Here is a 20,657-nt window from a genome sequence, read left to right as displayed (position 1 = left end):
TGAAAACCTTCTGTCAGCTGTGTTACTTGCTGTGGCACAGGCTACTTTGGTTTGGCACAGGCACAACTACTCCCTTCTGCAACATGTTGGACACTTCTGATCCTGAAAGTGGTCAAACCTGGTGTAGGTAGCTAAGGATTCCAAGGTGATTGCAGCAAGTTGTATGGGGGAGGCTGCAGGCTCATTGTGTTTTCTTTTAGTATCCTTGCCTAGTGAGCAGCCTAACACATCAGAGGAGATACCTGACAGCATCAGGACTCAATACCAGATGATTGTCAACTGAAGTATGTTGACAGTGCTGGGGGTAGAGAGAAGTAGGCTCTACTCTGAAGAGAGAAGGCTGAGGAGGCTGTATCTTAGTCCTTCAGAAATGCCAGAATCATCCTGGAAAAAACAAATACTTTTGATTGGAGAAAAAATCTTCTTGCAGGAGGATCTCAGTGTTTATGTTGTCTGATTTCTTTCTTTAGAAAGAAAATATAGAAAGAAAAAAGTAAGAGTTAAGACTTTCCAGTTGCATACTGGTGTAATGATATGTGTGAATGATAGAAGAGTTGACTGCTGGGGTGGATGGATTTGGCCTTCTGTTCTGATTCTGCCTTTTTTGCCAAAGGATCCATGTTTTTGGACTCTGATGAGGTGTGTTCATTTGCTGTCCTTTTAACAGTTTGGACAGTGTTTATGTGGAAGAGGCTGTGCATTTGCAGTGGGTGAGGAATGGAAACAGGAGCTGGCACTGTACAGCTGACTCCTTCTCTACATTGCTGCATATTCAGTTGTCAGTTTTTCTCTACTTGCTGAAGATTTTTGGTTTCTTGTTTTAAAATAGCTTCTAGAGAGAGAGAGAGGATCGATTGCCTACAGGGATAGCTGGAGCCAAGTGGCAGATAAGCCTCCCCTGGCTGTGTTTGTTCAGCTCCTCCCTGCCCTGGGGATGGCTCTGCTGCAGTTGTGGGTCCCCTGGATGTGTCTCTCTGTGTACCCAGTCCTGATGAGCAGCATTGTGAACACCATGGCTTACACACTGCAGTCCTCACTGGCATTATTCTTCCAGTTAGACCTTTCTTGAATAGCAAAACTACTTATTACAGACTGCCTTTTTTTCCTGAAAAATCACCCACCACTGCATTCTTGCCAGAGCAAGGTTATGTATATGGGGGAGCCCTAGATAACAGCAGTCAAACAACCTGAACTGGCTGCTCTGATTGCACCATTTGCTGATGTCATTGGGGCTGGAAGAATTCCTTGGGAAAGGAAACAAACTGCTACAATAATTCCAGCTTGCTCCTGTGACCTTGCTTTTGCTACAGTGGGGAACAGTTTGCAAAAAAACAGTAGAAAGAATATGCCCAAAGTCACTTTCATGTGTAACTTAAGTATTCAGGATTTTACCCTAGGTCCCACAAGGTAAAAGGCTGCTGTGTTAACCCCAGCTCTTCATCTCTTGCCAAGTCTGGAAATCCGGGTTCTTAAGAGGAGCTGTTACTTGTATGACCTTCATGCGTGAAACAGTTTCTCTTTTAAAATGTGTTTTCCCCTTTATCAGTTATTCATTGAAGAGTCTCTTTGCATCTGTAGAATTTTGAAGGGTAGCTATTATTTTACCATTTTAATTTTCCCAGCTGTTCAAATAATTGTTTTAACCTCTCAGTGCCTGGAAGTGCTTTTTACATCCTGATAGCTTTGCATTGTATTTCTTTGGTTTCATGGTTTAAATTACCAACAGTTTTCTCCCATTTCTGTTCCAAATGGTTACTCTGTGACTTTCTTCTCTATAGCTTTAAAGTCTGCACTGTTCTAAGCGCCACTGACAGCAAGGCACTTTTGAACTTCCACGCTGGGATACCGAGCTCTCACATCCTATTTTGGGGTTTGGGCTTTTTTGTTGATGTTCTCCATACACACATGTACCCTGCAAAAAAAGAACTTCAATATTTAAAGATATTAGAACCAGAACAAACTGGTTATTCTGAAAGGTCCTGCCAGTGGCCTCTCTGGAGTTGCATTTCACTGTATGTAGGGAAGGGGCTCTGACAGAGACAGCGAAGCCAGCACAGAATACATTGTCTTCATGCAGTTTTACAGGGAGTAAAGTCAAAGCATTTAATTTGACAGTGGTTTCTGTAGCCCTGACTCAAAGCTGTGATGGCTGAGGACAAGGGAAAGCTTCCTGCTGGTCTGGCAGAGGACATGGCAGATCGAGCTGAGCACTCAGTTCCAGGGCAGTGTTCCCAGCCCAGGGTGATGCTCAGAGGGGGAGGGATGCATCTTCTGGCCCACCTGGGGCAAAACACTTCCATGTGGGAGTACCTCCAGACCAGCAGTGTCTCATTTCATAGCTTCACTTTTCTTTTTGATATCTATATTTATATTTATTTTCATTGAGCATTGCTTTTATTGAGTATATCTTTAATGGCCTTGCCATAGGGACAGAGGTAAAATTTGAAAGTAAGTAATTACGTTGTGATATTCTGGACATATTGTTGTAGTTTCTCTTATGTGTTCTTCTCACATGTTCTGAAAGTTGCAAAAGGTGATTTATAATTCATCAAACTAAGCATAAAACATCTGACTGCAAAGCCTATCAATCTGATCCCATCTCTTTCCAGCCCTTTAATTAGGGAAGCCTTGCTGAAAAATGTACCCATCAGCTACTGAGAAATAGTGCATTCCTGGACCCTCAGTATAGATCTTGAGTTATCCAGGTGCCAAAATCCTGTCAGAACTGACAGATCTTAGAAAATACACCCACAGGCAGAACATTATCCATTATACCAGCACTGAGCAGTGGGCAGTAAGGAAGAATCAGCAGAGAATGTGTCTTTATAAACTTTAATTGGCTTTTCCCGTTGCTAAAAATCAGTGTATCCGGCAGGGGAGAGAGCCTATCTAGCAGTTTGATTTTTCCATCCCAGAGCTGAAGGGTGCAGTCCATCTTCACTGACGTGTAATGTGGACTTGTCTCAGCCCAGCTCCTGGCAGTGCAGTGGAATCCACAGCCCACAGAGAAGGCTGCCAGGCTGTCCTCGGTGAGTGACCATGCTTAAACAAGTGTGAAGAATGAATTACTCTGGATAAGCTGGATTTCATCTGTGCTCCCTTTGCTCAAAATTTGCTTCAGACAGAGCCAAACTTAGTTAAAGTTTTCTTTGGGTGCTGGCTGCTAACTGCTCCTGGAATACAACTGGCTGGGGTGTGGAATCAAGGATCTGGGCAATGGATATGCTGATCAGAAAGGAGGCAACAGCCAAAGGAAGCAGGAACTTTGCCAGAGCTACAGGAAATGCAGAGATTTGGGGGGCAGAACAAGCTTCTTTTGAGTTGTTTGGCACTGCAGTTTTTCATCAAAGGCAAAGGAAACAACAACTGTGTGGATTTCTCTTGGGAAGGCTGTTTTGACACCTTGTTGCAGCATCTTACATTTACTGAACTATGTAAAATGTTTCAGTTCTTCTTCGGTGCTTGTGTCTTGTTGCCATTAGATTTATGACAGTTTTATTAAATAATCTATTCAAGATCATTGCAGATCTATTATTATACTGGTTTTTTTCCTAATTGATTAATGAAAACTACTGATTTCTTTATTTGTGATGTGTCACTTCTCTTGCTAAATTCCACAGGATTTCTGAGAGCATCTTTATTTTAAATTTCTATTCAGCTAAGTAAAGCTCCTCGATCTCATTTCTATAAATACTAGAAAAGAGAAGTATGTTCACTCACAAAAGGCAATTTAATAAGTGAACTTCATTAGAAAAGTTTCTCTTTCAGAGTCCTTGGTGGTCTTAAAAATAAACTGTAAGACCATCACAGGTTTGCAGTCATATGAAGTCAGTTTAACCCTTGTGCTTAATAAAACGTAAAAAAAAAAAAGCAAATTGTAAAGGTTTGTTGTTATGACAAATGAGGGAGCAGTCCTTTATCCAAAGCCTGCTCTGTAGGACCCATCCTGCTGTTGGCAGAGATCACTGTGATGGTGTGGAAGGGGTCTGCTGAGCTGTGGCAGAGATCACTGTGATGGTTTGGAAGGGGTCTGCTGAGCTGTGGCAGAGCAAATGGAAACTCTTGTCACCTCACTGAGTGTGCAGTGTGGAGAAGTGAGGGTGCAGCAGAGGGGCAGGGAATGTTCCGGGCTCTGAGCCTCTGCCCTTGCCAGGGCTGCTGCAGGGCCTGGCACAGTCAGTTCCCTGTCAGGATAAACTCTGCAGCCTGCACTGTACAAGCTGTAAGAATATGATGGACCTTATGGAAAAATAAGTATTGATTGTGTGGTTTTTAATTTTTTATTTCTGCTTATCATATGGCCGTGAGAGACACAGCAACTTCTTGTGCTTGGAAGGTTTCTTTAGAAATTTGAAGCAAGTGGGAGGAAGGGGTAACAAAGTCTATTCTGTTCCTCTAATTCAATCTCCCTATTTACGAGCCCAACTCGTCAATATGTTGTCACTGTTCTTTGCAGCAAGAGAAAGGCTGAAGCCTTAGAACACTTCTGGAGAATATCTACAAATCCATGTGAATAGCCTAAAACATCATAATTCGTGTGGTCTCCATGGATGCCGACCATGCTGCAGTTAGGGCAGTTCTGGTGTGTTGCTCCAAATGCCACAGCAATTTTACCAGGATGCAGTATTCTTTCCTGCTGGCCCTAGACTCTGGTGGTGTTGCTGTCTGCTGTTAAATAGCTGTCTTGTGCCTCTGTGAAAGAAGGGATTCCTGCACGTGCAGCTTGAGGAAGTGGTAAAGAGTTTTAAGTTTTATTATGTACTGTAAAATAATAATTCCTGATGAAATGAAACGGCATAAAAAGATCAGGATTTTGACATCTTGTTTTGAGATGGTAAAATGCTTCTTTGGTGGTCTAGAGTTACTAAAGTTGTTGCTATCCTAGATTCTCAGTTTGCCAATGCACAGTGTAAGTGTGGATGGACAGTGCCTGGCTCTGGCTCTCTGTCAATCATTCCCTAAATGCCTGTTGGTACCTGAGTGACCAGCTCCTCCTGCTTAAAAGCAAGCCTGCATGATTCTTCTATTTTTCTAAACCATTTGCTGTCTTTAATTGAGCACTGGGAGCCATTGTGTGCGTGGTGCTGCAGGATCCTTGTTGTGTAAGGGCACTGATAAATATGTATTGTGTTGTCAAGTGTTTGTAGCTACTCTGCAGGTAGTGGTGGAGGAGTGAGCTGCATACAGTTAAGAGTCCTTGTGTCTTTGGGGTCAATAAAAACAAGATGGCACAGGGAATTGTGGGAAAGGGAGCCAGGATAACTGCCTTCAGCATCACCTGCTAATAAACCAGCTATTTATAGATCAGCTGAGGCTTTGTCAACTAGATTGTTAAATTAGTATTTACATACTGGCCTCATGGTCTTTCACAGAAAGTGTCATTTGCTTTAGTGCTTGGACATAAGTGCAGCTTCCTGTGCTCCAGACACACGAGTGTGTTTGGTCACAGTCCGTGGCTGGCAGTGTGTGTGTGAAACCATTCCTGATAGATTCTTACCTTGCAAATAAATCCTCTTCTCCCTGTAGCATCATTTTCCCATCTTTCTGTGCCTCTCATTTCTTGCAGAAAAGCTCACCTTTGTTCCCAAATGTCCGCAACTCATCATGAGGCTGATCTCACTAGAGAGAGAGAGATGAGCAGCATTTCTGCATAGCAATTCCTAGTTAATCTCTGCCTCTCAGAGAGAGACTTGAATTGTTGATGGCTTGTGGGTAATTTAATAACTAGCAAACAAATAAGATGTGTAGATTGTAGCAACTTAGCCCAGATGCAAAATCCCCACACCTATTTGCATCTGTTTGAAAGAATTCTGTTATGAAGGTTTGCTTTTTTACATTTTAGCACCGGTGAAACAGCATCAGGAAGAGTTGCTGCTCAGTGAAGCTGTGTTGATCACAGCAGGCTCCACACCTGGCTAAGCAGTTTCAATCCCCTGTGTGTGTGCCTGTGTGCCTTTCAAAAGGGAAGAGTAATCTACTTGCTAGACGTGTGTCTCTCGTAGTCCTTGGACGACCTTGAGCAGTCATTTAACTTGTGTTTATTTGCCCATCTCTACCTGGGCAGATATTACTTCTGTGGTTTGGAGTGTGGAGGTTGAATGGATGCCTCGGCTTCGTTATGGATGAAAAGTGTTACTGAAATGTAAGGTATTCATACTGTCTCTTCAGACAGCTGATCAGAGTTCAGATTCACCTTCCTGTCTTGCTGCTTCTTGCTTCAAAGCCATTTGGACACTTGGATTGTGCGGGAAGTCGAAGGCAGTAATAGCAGGGCTGTGATGCAGACAGGTGTCACAGCCTTCACTCAGATTCACTTCTTAGCACTCGCAGGGCTGTTGATAAGGTGCTGTTATGCTGGTATTGTGTTATTCTTAATCTGTCTTTGGCCTGCAAAGGGTCCATCAGCATCAGTTTCTCTGACACCTCGGCAGGCTCTCTGGGCACCTCATTACTCTTTTCAGGAAGAGAGCATTGCAATCCTGCTCCTGTGTCCGCAGAGAGCAGAGCTCACCTGCCTGTGCCAGCCCAGTTACTGTCAGTGAGAGCTCAGAATGAGGGCTGCAGTTTCTTTCACCAGGTACATGAAGCACATAATACCACAACAATAATAGAATATTTCCTGAAACCGTTCACCTTTTATTTATTCTGTTTAAGACAGCAAAGCCTTGGTTTTTTCCCCTTCAAATTCTTCTCTTGGCCCACAGGAGAGGGAGTGGGACAGGCCAGCTGTGACAGTGGCCATGGGTTTGGGAAACCTGGAAGTTGATTCCTTAGTGCATCAATTCCAGTGACTTGGCTGTGCTTATTTCACTATTACCTTTCCATTTTAACTTTAATCCTTGCTGTAGGCAGCACCTGATTCTTACATTTTCAGATCTACCAGGTTTTTTCTGCCTTCTGCTACTATTCAGGGGAGATGGGGGTTGGGATGTGGTATTCTGCAAAATGTCAAGGTCTCTTCCTGGAGAGCTGACAGCAAAGGTGTTTTATATGTACATGGGCTATCAGGATGAGACATTCCTACTCAGAAACATTGGCTGAGACAGACAGACATTCCTCCTGTAACAGAGAGACAGGCAGGCTCACTGTTGCCAAGCCTTGAAATATTTGGCATGTTTTCTATTGCCCTAGTTTTGTGGAGTTGTACCTGAAGTTTTATAAGTACATGAGAATTTTAGTTCTGTGTTTTTACTGAAAAAAAAGAAAAAGGAAGGAATAAATAAAATACAATAAACTAACCCTCCTGCCACAACACTTCTGCCTAGGCAGAAGTGGTGTGAGAATGTGACTCAATTGCTTAAAACCAGAAGACAAATGAAATAACCCTAGTGTATTTCTAAATAGTTTCACAAGTAAAACTTGTGGTTTTGTGGGAGTTTCTGAATTTCCTCTTAGGTTTTCAATATGTGAGGAGTCTGCAGCAGGGCTTGTTTTCTTGAGTGAAGGGATATTTGCAGCTCTCTAGGAGTTCACGCATCTGCAGTGTCCCCTGCAAGCAATAATGAGCTGACCAAAACAATCAGTCTCCCTGAATTAGAAGAACCCTGCATTCTTCACATTTTCTTTGCATTCTAATTTGTGGTTTTTCAGTTGTTCTAGCTTTCAAGCTTTTCTTGCAAGCAGCAGGATCTTAAATTTCAAGTGGAAGCCAAGATTTCTTGTAAGAACGTGGTTCAGGGTAGTGGTGTTTTGACATTTTCACAGTTATGTCATATATCATCACACCTCTCTATGAGCTGGCAACGCCGTTCACACGGAGATGAGCGCAATTATTCACAGAGGGGCCCTGTTAGAGCTTCGGACTCCCTGGCTGATCTAGAGGAGAACCAACTGGCTCTGCAGGCCTGTGTCTGGCTTCCATGGGCTCACAGCAACATGCAGCTGCCTGTGCACTTTCACATTGGCTCTGTAGGCTGGTGCCAAGGCACGTGCTCCTGCAATCACCAGGGAATTCAGCGGCTCCCACTCGCACCTCTGCGTGGCCCGAGCCGAGGGACACATGCAGCCAGGCTCCCACAACAGAAGGGTTTCCAATAAAGCTGAAACACAGAGTTATTGTTTGTCCAACCACTGGCGAATGCACAGAGCCATTGTGTGGGTCCTGAAAGCCTGGGCGCTTTATTCTCTGCAGACTGAATGGCAGCCGCGGGTAATAATAACACAAGATTAAAAAAGCCAACATTATAGGGGCATTTACAGCCTGCTGAGAGAATGAAATCTCAGCAAGGCTGAGCTGTGTCTCCGGTGATGCTACGTTTTTACTGCTTGATAAGGAAATGATGGGCAGCTCAGGAGAAATGGCCACCACAGAGCAGACGAAGGGGGAGCAGGTTGGCTGTTTGAACGCTGCAGTAAATAATGGAAAATGTCTGCAAATCAAGTGACCAGCCTGTCCTTCCCCGTGCTGGCTGGGCTGGGGGGCTGTGTGCAGGCACACTGCTTCCTTCCCAGGCAGGCATCAGTGGCACCAGGGTTGGTTTGCATAGTTCAGAGCCTTGTGCTTGGAGGTCTTTGGTCACCATCATCATTGGTAGCTGTTAGCAGGTCCACTCAGGAGAATTTACATCTGAGAATGAGACTGACTGTGAAAAAGAGATGGTGGAATTAGATTTCTACCTGCAGGAGCAGACACTCTTTCTATCAACTTAAATTTAGGGAGACAAAAAATTTGGAATGCAAGTTCCAATTCTAAGTCACAGTAATGACAACTACCTGACACAATTTGAGTTCCTCTGACACCTTCTTACATGTAGAGTTTTATTATTTTCAAAACAAAAAGCCCTATTCCACAGGGGGAAAAAAAGTAAAATTTAAGGAATAGCTCCTTGTCTTAAAAATCAAGCCTTTAATTCAGTTCAGATTTTAACAATTCTTTAACACAAATATCTTATAAAGTTCTTTGTAAATAGCTTTGTGAGACCCACTTTCCCCATGCACACATGGAAACTGTTCTTGGTAAGTCAGAGACAGAGTACCAGCCTGTAGCAAGATCCTCTCAGGATATGCCCAGGCTGCAGAATAATGATGGCAGATTAAGCCAGCCCTAACCTTGCTAGCCTGGAGTATTACTAGCAGCTAACCCTGACAGTGCTGAGCCACAGGAATTTGTACCCACCTGTTCAGACAGGTTGTGCAGCTCTCTGCTACTCAGCAGGTTTCTGAGGCAGCATCCTACATATGTGACCTTGGTCTTTGGCATTAATGATGCAGTGAGTGAAATGATGAGAGGTAGTTTAAAGTAACAAAAGATGGTTTTGCTACATGGCTAGGGCAGGTGTGGTTTAATAATTGTACTTGTCCTTTCTTAAAACATTCTCATCTGTTCAAGTCTCTTGCTTTGCTCATGCCAGGCACCATGGCATGGAAATTGCTGGGCCCTGGGTGCTGTTTCCAGTGTGGGATGTTATGGGGATTCAGAAATTCAGACTGCTTCATGGATTCATTTACTTGGATTAATGAATCTGTCTATGCCTCTTTCCCCAAGAGTAATGTGAAGTTACTTACGTCAGAGGGATTTATGAGCTTTTTTCTATATTGGCCATTTTGCAGAGTGAAATTCAGCTCCGAGGGCTCTTCAGAAGGACAAAGTATTTGAGTTTATTCTCTTATAATCCTGGTTACAGAAAATTGGCAAGTTCCTGTTTAAAGTCTCTTTAAACACAAAGTATAAGTACTCTTTGGCTTTTTTGTCCTCTTTCTTCCTGTTTTTTTCTCTCTCTCACCTTCCTTTACATTTTTGTTTTTATTTAAACTGTTCCTTTAAACTGCAAACTGTACAGCTTGTGACCTGAAGGCTCCTCTGTGCTGGCACAGATTTGCAGAAGGCAGCTGAGGGCTTGCTTTGTTTCCACTGGTTGCAAGTGTGAATTAAATGTATGTTAGTGGTAAGGTCTTTGTGGGCAGAGTGTAAAGAGGTGTTGAGTGACAGTAGAAAAGAATGGTCTAGGAGGGGGGCAGAGAGGATGTAGCTTAAACTAAATATGATGCTTGCTTTTTTCCACAACTTTAACAGGAGAAGCGTGAATGTGTTCGCAGTCCACAACTCCCTGGTCTCTTCCTCCCCTGCCCCCTGCCCCCCTCCCTTTTTTCTCTCTCACCCTCTGGGGCTGCTGTTTTAGGATGAGTTGGTTCCAAACAGACAATACATTCCAAGCAGATAAACGGACACCTAAGCAGCTGCACTGGTATCTATCATGAACAGGCATGCTGTACAGTGAGGAAAATTACAAGATGGGACTGGCATCATTTGTCATATTATAAAAAAATACAAAGCTCTCCCTCCACTTGAGCAGCATCCACAAGACAATTGAACAACACACTTAAAAACTGTCACTTTCTTTTCCAGTCTCTTGAATACATTTTCAAATGCTAACGTTAAACATTCCACCTTCAGGTCCTCTGTAAAGAATGTGTTTTAGACAGATGGAAGCAGGTCTGTGTCTTGACACTGATGCAGGACTATAAATTTGCAGAGGAGGTGATAGGAGATAATTGTTTAGAAGGCTTTTGTGGCTTATTCCAGCATCTGGTATTCTACTGGGGTGTCCTCTGAAGAGGGATAGGGACAGGATGGAGCTAGAGAAATGCTGAGCTTGTTTTTCACTTGGTAGAGGTTTTTAATCTTGAAAGAAAGATTTGGAATTTACACAGGAGGAGACACTGAGAAATCAAGATGCATCTCCCAGAGTTCACCACGTTCCCTTCATTTGCTCAGACCCACGGTTCGGTTGTAGGGCATTTTATCCCCTGGTCTCTTCATTGCACTGGTTGAGCTGGGTGCCAGCGGGCAGCCACTCAGAGCAGATCCCTGTTGCTCAGGGACTGACTGTGACAGTGCCATGCTCAGGGCAGCTGAGCTTGCAGCTTCCCACAGGTGCTGCCTGGGTGTGCCTGTGGTTGGGCATCTCCATCTGATCTCCCAGCCGAGCATCTCCCGATGCGTTACAGCCTCTCCACCCCGGTCCATGGGTCATGCCCGGCAGGAGCACCCAGTGCTCTGCAGCCCGGGCTGCGCATTCCCTGCCCAGCGCTTCCCACTCCTTGATCTTGTCAAAGGGGAGTGGCACAGTGAAATGTTTAGTGTTTCTTGACTTCTGAAACCTCTGTCCAAGAGGTGTGGCTCAGTGATTTGACTGTCTCGGTTCAAGTCGTTAACATTTCAAAAGGGCTGTTAATTCTGTGTGGTTGCCTGAACTTGGTAGGAGATTGTCTAATTGGGGTTTGGTGAGGGCCAGCCAACCAGACTTTTCTTCCTTGAGATCTAATCAGATCTTGCAGCTCCTGGGACCAGATATTTCAAGATACTTGAAAATTGGCAAGAGTTAGACATATAATTAATTCTTTACAATCTGATACTCAAATACTGTAAATGCTCAGTCAGCAATAGGCTTCTGGTGCAGGAGAGTTCAGTGCTGAGTCAAACAGGCTGATTTTGCTGAAATAATTCCAGTTTCTGGTTTGTACCTGGGTATGGGAGGATAGTTTTGCAAAATAAATTTTTTCCTCTATTTAATTTTACCTGTAGATGCCCCTAGTCTTTGGGAGGTGTTTCACAAAAACAGGTAGGAGTCAAATCTCACTTCTATCTGCAAACAGACCTGAGAATTCCCAGTTTTCTCTTGACTCTATCATTGCTGATTTTTGCCTCTTCAGCCAGAAGAAAAGGAGAGCGACATCTACACCCATGTGGGTGAGATGAATACAGCTATCACACAAATAAAATTACTGGCTGCCGAGTAGCAACAGCTTAATGAAAATGTGAAGTGTTAAACAAATAAAGCCAGTCAAGCTCATAATACTTCTGTGTGGAATTTCACTGTATCACTGAACAAAAATAGAATTAGTCATAGAAAAAGGATATCTGGAGAAGTCTCTGCCTGCCTCTGTTCTTGGTGTATGTAGCCAGACTAGACAGGATTGAGCCATATTTTAAATCATACATGATACCCTGACCCAAAGAGGAATTCCCTTTATCCAGAGCAAGAGCCTGCTAAAGCAAGACAGAAGGAAACAAGATAAAGCACCAGATTTCCTCTGAAGCATAAATGCAAATTGTACAGAGGAATGGATCCCTTGAGAACTGAATTTTTGCATTTCTTTAGCATCTTCTCTTGGTGAATAATTATCATACCTCTGTGTGGTTGGTAAGTGGCATTACTCTTAGGTACAGAAAGGGAAACTGAGATGGGGATTTATTTCAGCTGCTGGAAGAAGCTGGGAGGTGACTGACAGTAGAGCCTAGGACTGGCTTATGCACTCTGGGCAGTGCTCACCCTCCTGGAGTGCACAGAGAAACTTCAGGGTATAGTAACACTGGCAAGCACCTGATGAAATCCCCAGTCTGAGAATTTAACAACCAGTGTTGAGGGCCCATCTCAGAGGCACAGACAGTGCCATACCTGAGGTGAAGTGTTTTCAGCTGTTCTTTGCACTCTACCCAAGGACTGGACTTTCCTGTGCTTCCATCTTCATGAAAATTTCTGGAGTTAAAGACATACATGTTCATTAGAACTAGTGCAGGTTGGTAATACATCCTGGGATGAGTTCTGGAAAGACAAAATGCAGTATGTAAATCTGGAATCAGCTTGTGAAGAAGCCCTGCAGCCAAGGAGCTGCTATATTTGCCTCCAAACAAAATTACATCCTCTTTCCCTGGCTTCTCCCATCTGTCTGTGTGGGGCTGTGAACAGTCAGTGAATGGGCTGGGATGTTCCCTAGGATTTGGGAGGACACCTGGGGCTGCTCCCTCTATCTCCTGTCTCTCTCTTCCTCCACCTGCTCCCTGATGGCATTTCTTCACAAATAAAGCACAACTCAGCTAGGCTTGGTCTCAGGTGTGGAGTCATTGGTGTATTGAAGGTTTTGTGTCTGGGTCACATGGAGCTTTAATACACTGGGGAATTAGAAATGTTTTAGGAGTTTAAATTCTAAGCACCTTTATTTTTCTGGGTGACCTTGTGAAACTTCCTTGCACCAGACCTGTATCTTGCTGTCCTGCTGCCTTTATCTAATTTGTTTTCTTATGTATGTTACTGACATCCAGTGAAGTGTAATTTGTTTGAGAAGTGGCACTTATAACAAGGATGCTGGTAGTAATTCCTGCATTGAATCCCTATAGACACAATGTTCCAGGAATAATTAAAGTCACAAACTTCAATCTTGAGGGATGCACAGGGGAAACCTATCCTGAAATGAGGCTTGCCATATCTGACTTTTCTACTTCCAGTGCTTTTTAGCACTGTAGGATTTGCTATTTTGTTCCAGGACTGAAGTAGATTTAAGAGGAAGTCTGACATCCTGAATTTACACATCCTAACAACAGTGTTCATCAGTCAGTCTTCTTACCATGTCCTTTCTCTACCCTTTCTCTCTATTAATTTTCCTCAATAGTCTGCAGGGATCATTTGCCAGCCTGATTCAAATTCCTGCACTTCCCTGGCACCTTGTTTTATAACATCTTGCATCATGTACTTTCCATTTCTGTAATCCATTTAATCCAGGATACTGAGATGGCTTTGCAGGTATTTATTGCATTTCTTTCTTCCTCGTGTAAGGAGGTAACAGGTCATTTATACAACTTAATCCAAAGTCTCTTGGCTTCTGGGGTTATTTTTTCCTTTTATTTTCCCACTGATTATTCTGGAGGCTGGTAGCAAGAGCAGGATAGACAGTATGGAGAAGTTGCCAATATTTGTGTCTATTGTTTCATTAGATTGTGCCCAGAGCATGGCTTGGCAGTTCAGCAGTTAAACCCCTGCAGCCAATGTCCCCCAGCAAATAATGTTACTGTTGCCTCTCCTTAATTTTTGGAAGTGTTTGGCTTAGGGTTTGAAATAACGAAATACTGTTGCATCAGTAAGTGGTTTTCCATTCCTTTTGGCTCTGGAAGCGGATATTCACAGTTGGGTGAAGTTCATTTTAATCCTCACAAAACCAGAGCTGGATTTGTACAAGTTGCCATTGTTCTGCTTTAGAAACACTCTGTGCCTTCTGGATCCCTATATCCCTCCCAGGGGCTAATCTACAAGCTTGCAAAACACTTGGGGTGACTCTAGTTGCAGGATGGAGGGGCATCCAGTGTTATCTCCTTTTCCTCCTGCATTGCCTTCTACCACTCAGTCCAGAAAGGCACAGGAGTGTTTGGAGCGTGCAGTTTCTGATGTGAGCAGATAGTGGGATGTAATTACCTTCCTCTGAGATACAGTCATTACACTGGCTGTAAAGAGAGAGGGTCACAGTCCTAATGGGAAATGATTTTAAAGCAATCTTGACCAAGTCTAGTGGAGCCATTTCAGAGCACTTAAAACTCAGCCAGTCCTTCATGGCACTTGTGATATGTCCACTTCATGCAGCAAGAGGCATTGGGATTAACACTTGTTGAGGGATAAAGAAAATCCATGATAAACTGCAGCATTGGCTCTGGGCAAGCATTGTGTGCTGCCACGGGGGAAAGGCACAGACAGAACCTGGCTTTGATTATTATTGTTCTTGATACTGATTTGGAAAAACGCAAGGCTCTCACAGAAGCAATAAGCCAGAAGTCATGAAATCTGCCACCTTGGGCTTCCTGTGCTACAAGAGCTGCTCCTCTGTCCCCAGGCTTGATTCCTGCAGAGGCAAGAGGATTGTTTCCATTTCCCAAGCAGGTAGCTGGGCAGATAGAGACACAGTCCCCACATCAGAGCCAGATCACTGGTGGGTGCACTGTTGGTTTACCTGGGAAGTTCAGGCTTCAAAAATGTTCTGTTTTATAAGGCAAATTTGGTCAGAGGTTGTTTAATAGCAAATACTCGTTTGTGTTATGTTAGACAGGCTTCAGTGTGCTTTGGTGCATGCTGGGGCTGTGCTCAGTAGCAAGGTGAGGAGAAAGATTTCAGCAGAGCTGATGGAAGGTGGCAGTCAGCAGTTGTAGGTCATATTGAGGGGCTCTGGCAGGTCTGTTGGGATCAGCCCGGGACTAAAAAGCAAACACCACTTCACATAAGCAATTTTCTGTATCTCAGTCCTTTACAGAAGCACAATAGCCAAAGCTGTGCAGGTTAGCAAAGCTCTAAGCTGGTACCTGGGAGAGCGAGAATAACTGGTAGTGAAACGCTCTATGTCTGATTTTCATCATTTTGAGCTCCTCTGTAATGTTATTGGAAAACAAAAAATTGTTTAAATAATGGAGCAGACCCGATGAAATTGTGCAGTGATGCAGAAGGGGTTGAGGAAGGGTTATTCCTTTCTTTCCATTACTTTTCTCCTCCTGCCTTGCCTCCCAAACGTGGGTGGAATCTTCGTGTCAGGCACTAGCGACATCAGCCTGGCCCAGTGGCTTTTCTTAATGGCAAGAATGAGATTAAATGCAATTAACATCGATTGAGCAAAAACTGCCCTGGGTTTGTATGTGGATTAATTAACAGTCATCCTTTCAGCAGCAGCCCTTTGCAGAGCCGTGTTTGTTCCTCCTGGCCCCTCTCTTTTCTAGCACATGTCCAAAATCAAAAGCACTGAGCTTGTTCCCTACTGCAACGTCTTGGGGTTACCAGCTCAGCAGGGAGATGCAGCCCCCCAACCAGGATGATTTTTTGTGCAGTCTGCTGACTGCAGAGCTGCTCAGTCAGTGGCAAAATATTTCCTGTTAAGCAAGGCTAATGACGGGAGCTCTCTGCAAGTTAGAACAATGATCAGAACAACTGTCTGGAGGAAATCAATGTTATAATGCATGAACAAACAGGTGAGTCTCAGAACAGCTGGAGATTAGTTGTATTGCTGGTAAATAACTCTGTATTTGGGTGATGCAGAGCAATGGGGAGCTGTTGAGGCAGAGCAAAGCAAGCAGTGGCTCTTGTGAGCCAAAGGAGAGGGAGGAGGAAACCAGAAAGACTCTTTCTGTTCCTAGCACTGTGTTGGTGGGATATGTAGACCAGGAGACTTCCATGTGAAAGCACTTTCTGGGGTGTTCTGACAAAGCATCTGGTGAGTTTTCTGAAAAGCGTCTTTTCTGCTGTCAAGCCAACTTTGAAGACACCATCTGGGGAAGTAGCCAAGAAGTCATTGGGTGAACTTGCCTGCTTTGCAAAACTATTAACACCAGTGCAGAGAAGAGGGAAAACAAAACTCTCTTCATAGCTTTTTGAATTAATGTTTTTTGTTGTTGCCAGGCATGCTCCTGGCCCTCCTTATTCCAGTCCCAAGGACAGCAACTGTTGGACTCCTGAAGGATGAGAGAGACAGAGAGGCTTTTCTGTGCAATAACTATATGGCACAGAAGTGCTGTGATCCATTAGTCAGCACAGCTGCTCCACAAAATAGCCAATACTCTGAGTGTAACAGAACAAATTGCACATAACCAAAAAATACCTACAGCATACATCAAACCAAAGTGACTCAAATGTCCCTTGCAGTGCTTTGGGGTGCTAATAGCCCTGCAACAAATGCCTCATCCAGTGTAAAGGCCTTGAACACCCATCTTAGGGCAGGTCAGGATTTTTTGTATTTTGTTTGTGCCTCTTTCCACACTAACCGAGATGAAAAAGTTGTGTGGTCACGTTGCTGAGGTCTGGTGTGTCAACAGGTATTGTGATGTTGAGAGCTGCCTGCACACGGCAGGCAACTAGGAACTATGGAGATTAATTTCTACTTTGTCACTGACACTCCAAATGTACCAAGTCATTTATCATGGGGATCTGCTTTCTGATTTCTTCATAGCTGCACAGTGCCCATGTGTGTGAGTGCTGTGGTGCAACTGCTTAAAGGGATGTTAAAACAAAGGCAGGGCACGTGGTGGAGGGGACTTGCAGGGTTTACCCTGTGAGACTAACGCTGGTTAAATAAATATGCCTTAACACAGCTGAGGCTTGGCAAACAGTGTCTCTGGCAAACAGTGAAGGAGGAAGTTCTTCAGGGTCTGGCTTTTCAAGGAGGGAGATTCCTCTGCTGGCTGAGAGCCTCCAGCAAGGCCGAGAGCCGAGGCACAGAGCTGGCCAGCACTGGGGGAGGTGGAAAGGATGCTGCAGATCCACCAGGGAGCCCCCAGCTTCTGCACTGGGATGCAGACTCAGGAAGAAGGAACAGGACAGAGGAACAGGTGCATTAGAAAATCTTGCTGAAGCTTGCTCGCCCCAGTGCTGGGTACCAGGGCCTCAGCTCTGTTAGAGGACAAGGACTGTGTTGGGCATTGACTGGACTCCCTTCTCAGCAGGGGTGAGATCTGTGGAGCAGATCTACTTGCAGAGCTCAGCCCTTTCTCCTCACTCAACCAGAACCAGAACTGGAAAGCTACTGGCTTTCCCACAGGGGCTGCAAAGTGGCAGGCTGTGCCAGCTAGGCAGCCCATTTTGACTGCAGTTAGCTCCTGAGCAGGGTGCCACAGTGGTGGGAGAGCATGAGTTAGTGGCTCAAAGGTCCCATTTGCTGTGAGAGGCATGGAAGAAAACAAGTGCTGTGTGCCCTCCAGCTGGACTTGCTTTCAGGACTGAACAGATTGCCATCCCTGTTTGTGCTGATGAGGAATTTGCCTTTGTATGGACACTATTTTCATATGTAGAGGTGCTAGGCTGGAGCTCATCAAGACTGCAACCTGGTTCCCTTTCTGGATTGCCTTGGCAGCGGCATTAAAAATAACCTGCCCTCCCCATGCAAGAAGAGCACTGTTCCCTTTCATCAGACTGAGGGTGTCATGCACTTTCCAAGGCTGTTCATCTCTGACTTCTTGTTCTGCTAAGACTGCAGCAGAGACCAGCTAATGCCAGCTGTGGGGCAGTCATTTTTTGAGGAGGCACCAAAACTTTTCAGCCTGAGCCTCAACTCCATGAATTGGGAGTATCCTGTCTGGTGAGAACAGTGATTGCAAACTGCCTGGGCTTGTTGTCTGTTCACCTTGTCTGGTGCATATGCAATGATAAGGGCATGGAGAAGAGGTAAAGCTTCTCCTTCCCTTTCCTGGCTCCTTCTGCTCAAGGTAAGTGCTGTAGCAACCTGGTAGCATCTTGCAGAGAGGATTCCAGGTTGGAAGAAAATGAAAGGGTGCCAAGTGTGCGCTGGCATGGTTGCAAAGCTAGGTGGGCAAAGAGTGGCTTTAGTCTCAGAGTTAGGGTGTCCCTCAGCCCATCAGTTCTGGGTCCAGGCTCACTGTGCAAAGGATTTTGAGGAGGTTTAGTCATCCACAGTAAGATGGAACCTGATATTTTTGCACAAGGAATGTTTGTGAGCCTCCAGCTCAATGCATACCTGGTATGTGGGTAGGTTAGGCTGGAAAGAATTCAGTGAGGTTAAGAACTGGCTGTTTTCATTTTCTCCTGAAATAAGTTAAAATATCATAGAATCATATAATGGTTTAGTCTGGAAGAGACCTTAAAGATCATCTATTTCCAGCCCCCCTGCCATGGGTAGAAACACTTCTCCATGGGAAGGAGAAGCTTTACCTCTTCTCCATGCCCTTATCATTACATATACATTGCAGAAACACCTGCAACTAGATGAGGTTGAAATATGTGGTTATGATTTTGAACATGAAATTGTGTAACTCTGATATTTTTCAAAAGTGTTTAAAAAGAGAGGTTTTACTGTCTTCCAGAAGGGTTAACCACAGAGTAGGCACTGAAGTGATTTTGGTTTGTTTTCTTTTTTTCACAAAATGTAACATTCCTGGACACTTTACTGAAGTGTTACAATGTGAATACAGCAAATTACTTCATTGCAAAATTGATCGTGAGTTGTTACTGCTTCATTCACTGCAATTTCAGTGAGTGCTATTGGAGTTTTTAAAATATATTGCTCTGTGCGTAACTTTTAAGTCACTAATGATGAGAAAAATTACCTGGGAAATTAGAGTCAGTGGAGTATTATTGATGGTTCATTTGTCAGATTTCTGCATAACCTTTGTCTAAATAATTTGGTGTACAATTTTCTCTTTATTCTTGAGTTCTTTGAAGCTTTTCCAGTTCATTGTTGTCAGAGATGGGGCTGTCTTTGGAGATCCAAGGCCAGCATTTTCAGTCTGCGTTGGCCATGTGTCAGCCAATATCAGCCTGCTGTGCAGAAGCAGCCCAAATGACATCCTCACCTTCTGACAGACAGTGCCAAGCATTCTAGCATAATTATTTTGTGATGTTTTCCATTCTGATTCACACTGAAGAAAGCTCAGCTCCTCTCCTCAGAAAGGCAAATATCTGGAGAGTAGAACTGAGCTCAAATACAGCCCTAATGAAAATGGGCAATGAGACTGTATGCAGTGAAATGGTCACTTGTCTTTCTCTAGTTTGCTTTAGCTGGGTCCTCTTAATATGCATCAGCACTGTCTGCTCACCCAAAAAAAGGGACCTGCACATATCCAGAGCATGAGAAGAAAGTAGCCTGTGGGTGGGCTTACCCTCTGTGATCCTGCTGCTCCTGCAGCACTGACACAGCCACGCCACTGCTGCTGCAGGAGAGCTGATTGCCCACATTGGGATCCAGCACTGATTTCTCAGATCCTCAGAGGGAGAGGTGTTACAGCTGGTGTCATGTGTGTTCTCATCCACTGCTGATGGCATTGTTGATTTCTTTGACTTTATTGATGCTATAAGATAAAAATAGGAAGAGACCACAGCAGACTTTGCAATCTCCATCCTAAAAACTTCCTAATTGGAAGCTTTCTGTCTTACAATAATCCTCAGAAGTTCACAGCTCGTATGCAGATACCTGCAGGATCTGAGGAAATACCACTTAGCAGGTTTCTGTGGGGACAAAGCAGATGTGATTTTGCTTTGAATTTTAGAAAGGCTTGGGTCTTAATAGAATAAAGGCTGTCAGATATGTCAGGAATTAGGGTGGTCACTGGGTCCCCATCTTTCTTCTTCTCACTTCTCTGGTGGTCTCATATTGATCCTGTTCCAGGATGAGCAAATGGGGAGCATGTGTGTGTGTTTGATGGCAGCTAATCAAAATGCTCCTATGTCCTCCTATGCTGAGGCAGGGCTTAGTGTGAGGTTGCAATTACTCACTGCTCCGAGGTTTACCTGAAGTCACAGCTGTTCTCTCCCACTGCAGGCCAGTGGATTTACAATCCTGATTGTTGCAACTCACCATGTGCTCTTGATCACAGACTCAGCCTTATGTTTGGTATCATGAGCTGCTTTCTTGTTTCCACACTCTTCTCCCCTGAATATCTTGTGTTTTACAGTAGGTGAAACCTGAAGATTTTTCTGAGGGATTTTTACCCTGCCAGTGCTACTCTTTCATTTCTGATGTTAACCTTCCCATGTCAACAGCTGCATAACTAGCTTACTGCCTTTTCCTTTTGTCTCCTTTTTTCTCCAGGAGCTGTTGGTTAATTCTGGATAAACATCATCTGCCAAAGAGCAGAGGACAGGGACCACGGACACCCTTGGAAGCTCCAGCATCCTTCTGGACAGACACTGACCAAAACCAGTGCCTTCTGCCCTCCATCACCAAGACAATACAACATGATTCCTCTTCTAAATGCCTGCATGTATCAGTCTCAGTGGACGTTCCTGGGGTTGGGAGAAGGATCCCAGGAGCAGGGGATGCTATAGTTTCTTTTCATTGTTTTGCAATGTAAAGAATTGTGTTGACCCCAGGTGCTTCCAGCATAGCTCGTAGCTTAGGGTCCTGCTCCAACACAAGCCTGGTTCATCCAGTTCTAACTTTGGTTCCACCAACCTACATGTGAG

At 44.2% G+C, this 20,657-nt stretch overlaps 1 protein-coding gene across 1 annotated transcript in view; it reads left to right on the top strand.

Annotated features, from left to right (window-relative positions):
• Positions 1-20,441, top strand: part of CHCHD6 (coiled-coil-helix-coiled-coil-helix domain containing 6) — a 108,992-nt gene extending 88,551 nt beyond the window's left edge. The window contains 1 exon segment of the mRNA XM_071439655.1: positions 20,284-20,441. Coding sequence (XP_071295756.1) covers positions 20,284-20,307 — 24 coding nt within the window. The 3' untranslated portion in view covers positions 20,308-20,441.
• Positions 20,442-20,657: the final 216 nt, after the last annotated feature.

This window comes from Agelaius tricolor, unplaced genomic scaffold (genome assembly GCF_023055355.1).
Source record: "Agelaius tricolor isolate 1412-34295 unplaced genomic scaffold, bAgeTri1.0.p SCAF_14, whole genome shotgun sequence".
NCBI classification, from domain to species: Eukaryota; Metazoa; Chordata; class Aves; order Passeriformes; family Icteridae; genus Agelaius; species Agelaius tricolor.
Note: the sequence above shows the minus strand (reverse complement) of the source record. Positions and strands in the feature narration are given on the sequence as shown.